The sequence below is a fragment of the Dioscorea cayenensis genome, chromosome 11 (assembly GCF_009730915.1).
Source record: "Dioscorea cayenensis subsp. rotundata cultivar TDr96_F1 chromosome 11, TDr96_F1_v2_PseudoChromosome.rev07_lg8_w22 25.fasta, whole genome shotgun sequence".
Taxonomy (NCBI): domain Eukaryota; kingdom Viridiplantae; phylum Streptophyta; class Magnoliopsida; order Dioscoreales; family Dioscoreaceae; genus Dioscorea; species Dioscorea cayenensis.
The window spans coordinates 19,103,640-19,115,825 of NC_052481.1; the positions used below are offsets into that span (position 1 = coordinate 19,103,640).

General features: G+C 32.1%; 1 protein-coding gene across 1 annotated transcript; it reads right to left on the reverse strand.

Moving 5' to 3' along the window:
- Positions 1 to 333: 333 nt before the first annotated feature.
- On the reverse strand, positions 334 to 8,438 carry LOC120272141 (general transcription and DNA repair factor IIH subunit TFB2). Its single transcript, XM_039278898.1, is given in 16 exon segments — positions 334 to 744; positions 814 to 888; positions 1,572 to 1,652; positions 1,895 to 1,985; positions 3,018 to 3,103; positions 3,335 to 3,418; positions 3,504 to 3,587; positions 4,349 to 4,417; positions 4,593 to 4,652; positions 4,736 to 4,781; positions 4,865 to 4,965; positions 5,126 to 5,219; positions 6,244 to 6,312; positions 7,090 to 7,257; positions 7,960 to 8,042; positions 8,044 to 8,438. Coding segments are annotated over 16 exon segments (1,356 nt in total). The 5' UTR covers positions 8,074 to 8,438; the 3' UTR covers positions 334 to 609.
- Between the last annotated feature and the right edge of the window lie 3,748 nt (positions 8,439 to 12,186).

The following is a 12,186-nucleotide window of genomic DNA, read 5'->3' on the forward strand; positions in this document are numbered from 1 at the left end:
CTACATGAAAATACATGATCAAAGAAAACCAATACCCATTTTTGGATTGCTATAGATAACAAGGACTAGAATCGCCAACGACCAAATCGTCTATTGATATATGGGTCAAAGATAGACCTCTTCACCGAATGGTGAGAGTTCGATTCTCGGCTGAAGACATATTTCTGAGAGATGTGAGCGGTGGTTGTGTGCAGGTTGTCCAAGCGGCCATATGTGTGCGAGCCCCGCTTTCACTTGCTCCACCGAGGCTTATACACACCCCTGATGGTTTAGCAAGGCCTTCAGGCTGTCTGTTCCTCTTGTCAAAAAAAAAAAAACAAAACAAAAAACAAGGACTGGAATCAAGCCCTGCATTGAAAATTATATGTACATACGCTCTCAAATTAATAGTGTTCTTGTCAACCCTGACAGAGCTATTAGAACACATATTTGAACAACAGAATGTCAAAGGATTGCAGAAATACACAAAATTGTTTGAATTGCTGCAGATAAATTCCACCAATTTGTCTGCAAAAATTCTGGAGAAACCTGTTGCACAAACCAGAGTATAGGCAAGTGGGCAATTGAATATTCTAATAAATTACTGGGAAAAAAATGTATTATTTTTGTTTATTTTTGACGACGGAAAAAATCCCTCATGTGTTGATGTATATCTCCGCGAACAATCAATCTCATCTTCTTTGAATCTTCCCATAGTAATCCACCAGCATCTCTAGCAAAATCGCACGCAGCTTCGAAGACATCCTGTATAGGAGAAGTAAAGATGACTATAAATTAAATTTAGATTACTGGCAAGGAAGTTTGAAAAGTCACCTTGGATGGGAAGTCTTCATAAAGATGAGAAGGAATCATTTCAACCCTATTCCTGTCAGTTTCCCATAGCCTAATCTGCATCAACAAATATTATCAATCAGAGTTCTTGAGACTTCATCAGTAAATCATACGAACATTTCATTTATGGGTTGTTGCAGTGTACCACATAGACAATGTGCAGTCGTATCACTAAAACTAGAATATGACTTAATGCCGCTTAGCGAACACAAGAACCAGATGAACTTGGACAATTTACAGCAATATCACTGCACCAGGAATATAGGTGTAGTTTGCCAAACAAGAAAATGAGATGCACCTAGGCAACTTATAGTCTTGGTGTCTGCTCATGCAGTTTAAATAGAAATTGATGTCGAAAAAATAAGGAAAAGATCAAAATTTTGATTTAAAAAATTTTAAAAACTAAAAAGGCATAAACGAAGGAGATAAGATAAGATGTATAATGAATGTTAAGCAGAAGATGAAGCTCGAAAAGGGCAAGGAAAGAATGTTAAACAGAAGATGGAGCTCAGAAAGAGTAAAGAATGTTAAACAGCAGACAGCTCCAAAAGGTAAGTGGTGGAAAAGCACTTTTACTCTCTATATGTAGCTAACTCCATATCTGTTGTTGCACTTCATATTCCAGCTGAAGTGGAGTGCTTTATCAGAAAAATGGGTTTTTGACTATAAACAATAGGCCAAGTTACTTGGCATGCCTAATCCTGCCTAAATTTTATGCAAATTCCCTTCTGAAGTCACACCTGATCAGTAACGTTCTCTGGGACTGAAGGCGTCTTCTCTGCAACCCGAGGATGTGCGTTTTGCTGAAGGAAGGAAACAATCTGAAGACAACATATTGAACTTCAAGAAGGATGAAGCTATAATAGAATTTATTCAGGGTAATTTTCAAAATATGACCTAATATACACCAGCATGATAACAATGAAAAAAAAAAACTCAAATGTGAAACTTAGTTCAGAGAAGTTTGCAGTGAAAGCAGGATAGATTCATGTCATACATAGGATGGCTGTAAGTTATTTATTTATGAAGTTATCTGGAAAGCACTAGAGAGAATAATTCTTGCCTGCTCAGCTGTGATACCATTCTCAAAAGCATTATATAGACTTTCTTTTGTTATAGCTCCAACAATAAGATTTGGTAGTTGATATTCTACCCTGCAATTGGCAGATCAAAAATTGCTATGACTATTTATCATATTCTACTCAAAGCAAGTTATTCAAGCTTACAATTTTTAATTGACAGCAAGCTAGAAAGAAAAATTAAAATTAAAAAAATTAAAAATATATATAAATTGCAATAACAACTGACCAATTACACATATAGTAAAACATGGGCGATCAACTGGACTAAGTTTGTCACAAGTGAAGGGTATTCACTAAAGGGGCCAGGATCAAACTTCACAAAGAAAAAAGCCAAAAGACTTTTGGAACATTAATCAAAATACACAAAGAAATCAATTGCTCTCAAAGGTGAGTATTACTTGGAAAAATATAGAGTAGCTGGTTTTCTTTTCTTCATATATATGATACATATAATTGAAAATAGGCGCATTCATACATCAGTAAATTGCTTATTAGCAAGCAGTGAGACAGTTTTGAGGCAAGGAAGCTTCATCCATGTGGGAATAAGTTGTGTACTGTGTTGCTTTTGCCACCCAACAGGAGGAAAGCATTGTAAAATGGGCTAATCCATATGACACACAGTAGAAAATAAATGACGTATGCATCAGTTTGAGGATTAAGTATATTGTTTTGGTTTAGGAAAAACTTAATCAAACTCAGATAATCACAACACACTACCAATCCAAATCTGCAGCTCAGAACAATTAAATCAGGTTAAAAAAGGCATCTATAAACGTGAGGGGAAAGAGATTAAAAGGACTCTACTGCAACAAAACCAAACCAAAGAAAAATTAATCTGTATAAACTAAGCCATTTCCATCTCATATTTCAACTCCCCCCTCTTACTCATGAAAATGTATTTTCAATATCATATGATGATTATGTTTGATTAAAGTCAAGTGCAAAGGATAAGAGGTCACTGCAAATCATGAGCAACAAGCTGGTGGATAGCTGCCAGCCTGCCAGTATGTAGTAATCCAATGACTACACTGTGACTAAACAGTTCAGTATCTAACGTACACAACACATAATAAAATTTCTGGATACCATCGCACACTATAATACCTTGAAAAGAGCCGTAGAATTTCACAATGCAATTTGGAGGATGAGTAAGCATACATTCTGAAGTTTGTTTCCACCACAACAAATCCCTGTATGGTTCATTCAAATGGATCCAGTAAATTTATCTTAGGAATTAAACAGAATACATGTTCTAAACAAACTAACACGAGTATCAATTGCATGCTTTTTCTGTTGTGTGTGAACTTATAGCATAATCTGTGGATGGTAGTGGAGGCTAACAAGAAATAACAAGGACCAGAAATCCAGCACAAAACTGCGGTGTGTGAATTGCATGAAGATCTTAAAAGAAAAACATAAACCTGTTTGCGGGAAGATGAATCTGACAAGCTGACTGAAAGGTTAGTTGCCAACTTGGTAGGTATGAACCAGCTCTCTTTCCTGCCCTGCAAAATAAGAAAACCATTACTTCAAACCATTAAATCATACAATATGACAATCAATTAAATTAGAGCAGAACATCATACGCACTTGCTGGAGCTTTACCAATCCAAGGTCTGCCAGGTCTTTAATAGCACTCCTTTGGACGTCAGTTAGCGTATTTAGATTGTATGCCTGCCACATGATGATAATTATAAAGGTTGAACAATCAAACTATAATTATAAAAAGAAAAAAAAAAGAGTGAAGTTCAGTTAATCAAGTAAATTGGGAACTGCATCACATCTCACTGCAACAACAGCAGGATACCTTAAAAAGGAGTTGAAAGCATCTCCAGGTTGAGTCCAATATCAAGCTAGATAATATGACAGATTTCCTTGAAGGTTAATTCTCCAAGTTAAAATCAGATTTTTCTATTTTTCCTTGGATTCTTTTGCAAATATACTCAACAAAAGTACTTGTGCATTAATATCCTCATAATATTACAAATTACACATTCCCACGTAAGCATAAATGTGTATGGACAATATTCTAGAGAAATAATCATCAACTAAAATATTTTCTTCTCTAATTTCAATGTTTTCTAAATGACTTGGGATAAAATCGAGAATCCTTGACCCTGGGGTACATAAGTACAAATTATTATTTCAAATTTCTGCAGCTGTTCATGAGCAAGTGAAAGAGAGTATGATGCAATACACCCTTTCATAAGAGTATATGTGCACTAAAAAAGAACTCCCACCTTTGTGCAGAAAAAACATCAATGTTAAAAAATAGTCACTTATGCAATGAAAGACATCATAACACAATAGTATCAAAATTAGAAGCTTTATGAATGGTTCAAGTGTTCAAGTTAGGCAAAGAGGAGTTCTTAGCATTTTCGAGTTATTTCCCTTCAAGGGAATCATTTGGCAAGCTAATCGAATTCATTGATTACCTCGCCCATTGTATGAAAGCTAAGCTCGAGAAGAAACGAAATCAAATCTGTGGGATCCACTCCACGGTCCTACAAACCAGATGGCAAACCAAGAAAAGAATTTAAGGAAACCTTGAAGATATATTATATAAATAAAATTCACAGATCCAACTAAAACAAGTGAAACAATAGGTAAGCATCACATCATTCTTAGCATCATAGGTATCACTAACCAATCTCTATCATCAATGCACAAACATCATACCTCAGCGGTTGAAATATATTCCCTTATTATGTACCAAAGTTGTGCATTTGTCTCCATCAGCTGCATAAATAACAAAAACAAGTAATTGAAGTAAAATCATAGTGAGATGTTCAACATTGAAAGACAGCTCCACTAAATATTACCAGGAACTGGAAACCATTCTCAGTTAACCTAGGTGCTTCATTCTCCCTACAAATGCCATACCCACTTCAGGAATTTCTAATGAGGACCTTAACAAATAGAATACCAACGAATTAGTAGCAAGAAAAAACCTTGCACTCAGAAGACCTCTCTGGAAAACTCTCATCATAGAAGGACTGAAGCTTGTTGGTCTTTCAGCTTGAGCTGAGCTTATAAGTTGCAGCAAGAAGCACTAAATTCAACACACAAAAAGCCACAGAGAATCAGTATACATGAACGTCTTTTTGAACAACTAAATAATGACCACAAAATACAATCATGGAAAGCAATATCAAAAACAAAATGTCAACATCTAAAAATATGTCAGGAAAAATACAAGGAAGTAGAGCAACCTCCCATTGCTCAAGGGCATAGGCCTCCAGATCTTCTGAAGTCGGCAATCTCACAGTGACACTTGAAGGCATTGGCTCTCTTGGTAAGCTTCCACTGTCGTTACAAATTTAGTGATATAAAACTGGAAGTATATGAGCATTTTAATAAAACTGATGAACAAAACCTAAGTGGTGCCAAAGTGTACAACAAATCAATGTACAATATTCTTCATTGAAAGTAAGGATAGCAAAAACCTCATAACAAAATCAAATGCATTCATGAAGGGGAGAAGAAAGCATCCTCTCAAAAGTAGTAAAAGCAAATGCAATGCAGATGCCAGTGCATTTTATGTGCTGAATATGATCAGTGTCTTATATTATGGTGTGGTCTTATCATTGTTTCAAGCTTCTATGCATTCAAGATACACAAAACTCTTTTAGAAGGAGCTAAAATATATTGAGTTCTGTTAAAGGAATCATTACAAAGTTCAAATCAATCTCAGGTCTGCCATGGGAAACATATGAAACTTAGTCCACCAAACTGCTAAACTAGCATCCAAGATCCGTAGAACATGTGAGAAATAAGATTCTTCAACTGTCATTGATCAGCAGAGATAACATATGATGATTGGTTGAATAAAGGATAGAAATATAAGTGGTTCAATCAGCATTTTAATAAATCAAGTTAGCTAGGCCATAGCCACTTCAAATATACTGAATCAAATTTCCCTAATTTGAGATATACAAAAAAACAGGTGTTTGTATGGAACAATTAAGATAATTCAAGTTCAAACCATTTTGCGCAAATAAAAAAAAAATTAGTCTTATTCTTTCAATAACTTAGCATGTAGATGAACATCATAAGTTCCGGTCAAATCATTATAATCCTGGATGGCTTTACTACCCTTACTAAAAACCTAAAACAATTTAATTTGGAAATATATACTCTACAGCTCTTCAATCCAAACATCTAGGAATTACGTGACAAGTTTTGGGTGGAAGTACATAAATACTAAAAGCTAACGCATCTCAGTATCAACAACAAGAATCCATATACAAGAGCTTTCAGTGCTAGCCATGTTCTTACAAATGGAATATTGGAATAAAGACCAGGAACTGAAGGAAATAAAGTAAGTTACCCATGAACTAAGTATCTCTGCATGTTGCTCTGGAATTTGGAGTTTAACTTGTAACTAGCCTCCTTTTTCCTGTGCACCCAAAATAATTCAAAATCTAAGGAATAGCAAATTTCTTGAAGACCAAAACAACTCTCATGCATAGACTATTCCTTCCCTTAAACATATCAAAATCTAACATCATAAAACAAAAAACAAAAAAGAAATGCTCACCTTAGATCAATAAGATAATGTAAACAAATATTTAGGTATTATGTCACTTAAGAGAAGGCAGCATACCAACGTTACAACGTAAAAATTTCAAAAAAGAATTTGATAAAATGAGAGCAAGGAAATATGTGTATGCTTCATGCTTTTAAAATATAGTTTATTATACTTAACAAGGGATGCTAGATCTAATCAGAGACAACACTTGCATACCTCAATTCCTAATTATGTCAGGTATATAACCATCCTGATTGCCTTAAAATACCTAATAAATTTTTAAAATTCATCATACTCACAAATGTATAATACTTAACAAATAAAAATTCTCATATGTAAACGGTTGCCATTCATGGCATATTTTCTTCCTTAAAAAGCCTGTGAGTAAAGAAACTATAAATAATATTTAAAATGATCATCAAACATTCAAAACTAAGGGCAAAAGAAGAAAAAAAATGCAAGATAAGGCAACCTTCATTTTTTTGAAGAATTTATTTCAAGAGATATGTGTTTCAGTCTCATAGATAAAACTAGATAGATCAAGAATAAACAAACAGTTGGTACTTTTCAATAAGTGAGCAAGCTGCAATAAAAAATTTCACTTGTAGCAGCGATTCAAGATTGTGAACTAGGTTTGCATATTACCTATCAATAACTTCAATAAATACTTTAAGTTGAAGCAGCCTATCAATAGCGACTTTGTGCTTCGAAATTCCGTCAGAGAGCACCCATTCTTCAATGGACTTGGCCGTGACAGGGGTATCAATAAACAGTAACTGCAAAGCATACTTCTTTGCTAGAGGTGGCAGTGACCTGAGAATATGGAGTCATTAGTGAGCAATTTTCATATCCTTACAATTTGTGCATCTTCTAAGTATTCATATGTTCTCACAGAATGTAAGCCAACAATTACCGTTCTCAAAGCAAGAATTAACATCTACTTGGTAGTAGAAAAAGAAAAGAGAATTTTTTTTATATATTAAAAAAAGGGGAAAGAAGAGATAAAGCATGGGGACATGAATTATCCCGAGACAGTTACAACTGACGTCCATATTACAAGAAACTTTACTACTTAACTTGACAAAGAGAAACTTCTGAAATCGATTAAATTATCATATGGCAAATGCAGGAGAGAATAGAAGTAAAATGCCCAAAGAGGAGATGATTCAACATCAGACAAAATGAAAGTTGTTTCAGGTTATGACCTTGTCATCAGAATTTTAGGGGCTCACCAAAAATGCCCAAAATTTTGCAATTCAATTTCCCAAAACATACCGATCACAGCAATACATAAGTCTACAATTATCAAACAATGAACTCATGACATAATATCATTCACCTAACACCAAAAATACCTACTTGAAGGGAAAAAATTAATCAATTCCTTGAATAAACAATCAAAAGAACAACAGAAACAAAAAAATCCAAGTAGTGACAATACGCACAAAACCAAATTCGGTAACTCGCCAATCCAAAGATTTCATTGACATAGAAAGGAGTAATATATGGCGAGACCTGAGGACGGCCTCGCAGATGAAGGAGCTATCGTAGAGCTGATCGAGCTTCATAGCTGGCAGCGCGGCCACCATGTCCATGAAAGTTCTTCGCCACGATCCGTACCTGCGGCATCGTTCAACGCAGGAGGCCGATTACTGGAAATCTAGGGCTTCGTTCCCTCTCGATTTCGCTTCCCAAATGCTCAACTGCGCCGCCCAAAACCGTTCCTAAATAGACTGTCCGCTTCCAAATCTGAACAAAAGAACACACTGAATGTGGAGGCAAGAACTGCAAAATTACACACTTAAAAGATTCGAGCAACAACAACCAACACACTAGAAACATAAGATTCAAGCAACAATAACAACCAACACAATAGAAGCATAAGATTCAAGAAAACCACAGAGATAGAAGGGAATTGAAACCCTACAACCATTTAACAAGATCAAGAGATGAGAGAGGAAAAAATCAGAGAAGGGAAAGTAGAGAAGAAGAAAACACAAAAAAAACCTGGGTTCCCTCTCCCGGAAGCTCCAGCCTCCAGGCGTGGCCACCAGCTTCTGATTCCCACCAAAAGAGCACCATTTTTACCTTTGCTCTTATGCTTATAGAACTACTCACCAGTCAATAGGGGTAACTTATGTAATATCACCAGGTTCAACACAGTCAGAATGACTCTAGTGCCCTTCCCTCTCATTACTGCTGAACAGTAACTGTGGGGTACACTTATGTAGTAAAAAGCATGCATCATCTGTGCTGCTCTTGCACAAAATGGCGGAATAATAATAATAATTCATATAAAAAAATATTTTAAAAAAAAAAAAAACCAAAGGTTCACTGCTGAACACCGTTGGCGCTCCGCATAACTTTAGTACAGAAATTTTTAAATCCTGTGTTAGTGATAATAAATCTCTAATTATAATTACGGATTTATAAGTAAATTTTATTATTAAATAAGAATAAGTATTTATAGATCGTATGCACGACTTTGACTGTATATAAATATATTTACTTCTCACATTTGTGTAATAAAAATTTAATAATTTGAGATAAATATGATTTTATTGTTAACATTATTGCACTCTCTATCTAAAACTTTATCTCTTCATTGTGGATAATTAGTATTTTAAAAAATAGATTTAATAGATAGAATTCATTTGAACTGTATTTTATGATAAATTTCATGAAATAATACATATTGTAGGTATAAAAAGCTCATAATTATTACTTTGATTTTTTTTTATAAATATTTATACATAAGATAAAAGTATCTGTATAATGAACAAAAAAAAAAAAAAAATTTTAAAATTATTACAAAATTATATATTTTATTGTATCCAAGTGTTCAAACTACATTAAATGTGGTATGTTTTTAATTTTTTAAAAAGTTATTTATTATCATTAAATGTGGTATACCACTAATTATGTTCAATGTTTCCGTATCTACTCAATCTTGCTTGTATGATGATGTTTTTAGAACCGGACAGAAAAATGAACCGGCCAAACAACTGATTCATAAGTCAATTGATTGGATTGGATGGCACGATTTTACTGAACTGGATGATGGAATAATTATATATATTTTCTTTAAAATTCGTAGCTTTAAAATTATCATTAAAACTTTGCATTTATTATAAATTTTAAATTTAAAAAAATAACTTAAAATTTTCTTTTTAAACATACTCAATATTTTCGGACAATTAAATAGAAAATTAGAGATAATTTAAGGTGTACACAACTAGAGATGAAAAAAAATATAATAATAATAATAATAATAATAATAATAATAATAATAATGGCTACAAGCCAATTTACAATCTCAAAGGCTCTAGCAACCATTCAAATTTATTAGATCTATCAGGTCCTAAATCAAACGTTACGAGATCAGTAGTTGATGCTTAGCATTCTTCGCAGGATATATAAATCAGGTCCACGGAAATCAACTTGATCCCAAGGGAAGAATGATCTAAAAAACACAAATTGAATCACCAAAAAAAATGAGAAGTATTTTGATCTGAATTTTGTGATTTGAAATTCCAAAAAAAAAGAATTAAAAGAAATTGAAGAAAATGAGAAGAGGTTGAAGATGAAGAAGAGAGAAGGGCACACTTTAGAACCTACCTGGCTTGATCCAAGATCTGATTGAAGAATGGAAGATTACTGTGAGCCTGTGACAGATGGGAAATGGCCAAATGGGGAAAGCTTCACAGTTCATAGAATAAGGAAAGAAACGCCGAAATAAAAACCGGGCGTAAATTTTAAAAACAAAAATTCAAAACAGGATCAAACCGATTATGGTCAAACTAATCGATTCACCGGGATTTGACCAGGTTTGATTACCAGTCAACAAGCTCTATAGAACCTGAGCGGACGGAAATTAGTGGTTATGTTAATTCAGTTATGCAAACATTAGTTTTATCATGTGATTAAATCCATATTTTATCTATATATTATTAATAATTTAGATTTTAAATTCATGGGTTGGAAATATATTATTAATAATTAGTATTGATTTTCTTCAGATATCTCATACGTTCATCTGATTTGATACAAATAATTTCTTAGTGAATTTCTATATAGACAATTGATTGTAAAGTTTCCATCAATGTTTTTTAAATTTATAAACAGTTAGGACTACTTATCATAACTATTGTGTGATGAACCTCATAAGAACAAAACATTTAATCACATAAATGTTATATAATTTACTATAAAAATATAATAAAAAATACATTATTTTTAAATCTAATTTTGCATTAAACTACATGTGTTCACATAATTAAAATCTAATTTTTTTTTATGGGTTCTTAGTTATGGAAAAATAAATAAATTTAGCTTCCACATCTTACATATTGTTCCATATTATTTTTTAAGGTAAAATACCCAATTTAATTTCTCTAATATAGTCAGTCCACTCTTTTGGTTCCTCTAATATGATTTGTCTCTAAAAGATCCTGAAAAATATAAGTTTCTTCTCTCTAATATAATTTGTGTTTAGGAGGGCTCTGTGAGAACTTATATTTCTCAAATATTTAATAGATAAGTCTTCTAGGGACAAATCATATTAGAGGGTCAAAAAGACAGATTGACTATATTAGAGGGACTAAATAGAGTATTCTACTGTTTCTTGATCACTAATTACTTTAAAAAATAAGATTTTTTTATACAACAATAACTATTATTAATTCATATTGGTTTCGCTTTAACATCCCTTATTTTTAATTATAATCCCTAAACAAAATTGGGAAATTCTCACAAAATACTATATATATATATTAGGGATGGGAATGTACGAGGTACATGTGAATAATATAATTCCCAAATTCAAACATGTTTAACCGAATCCCATTGTTTTATAATTATTATCTAAAAATAACTTATTAAAAACTCTTATATAAATTATAAAATATTTGTTAATATAAAAAAATACAAAATAATATATTTTATGCAATCATGATTACAAAATAAAATATTTCTTGTCATAAAATTCTTGATATATTTAAGGCTTCAAACCTCTTACGTCTAAAGAATAGAGACAAATTCGAAGCTGGAAAGAGAATAAAAAATAATTTTTTTATTCTAAATTTTAAATTGAATATATGAAATTCTCTAAAATATTTGAAAATTTTAAATTGTATAAAGATCAGAACAAGGTGAGGAAAGAGAACAAAAGATTTTTTTTTTTTTATTCTAAACTCTAAATTGAACATAAGAAATTTTTTTGAAATATTTTAATTTTTAAAATAATATAAAACCAAAGGGTTTATAGTTTAACTTATCCAATATGAAAAATGTATTGATTAAATTAAATATTTTGTATATACATATATTTTTAATCTAGAAATGTAACAATTGGGACGTGGGCACATTAGATATTAAATATTCAACTGTATACTCTCATTCAGTGTCGAGTCTATGCACAATGGATCTTTGGATTGTGTGAGATTTGAATACTCAACCCTCCTTATACAAAGAACGAATATCTTATCAATACAATTACATGAGCATATATATATATATATATATATATATAAAATTAAATTAAAATATCAAAATCAATGATGTTGTATAATATTGTATATATATATATATATATATCTATATCAATGTATACAAAATAAAATTAAAATATCCAAACCAATTATATAATATAATATTGTATATATATATATATATATATATATATCAATGTCTACAAAATCAAATTAAAATAGCAAACTAATGAAAAAATATAATATTGTATAT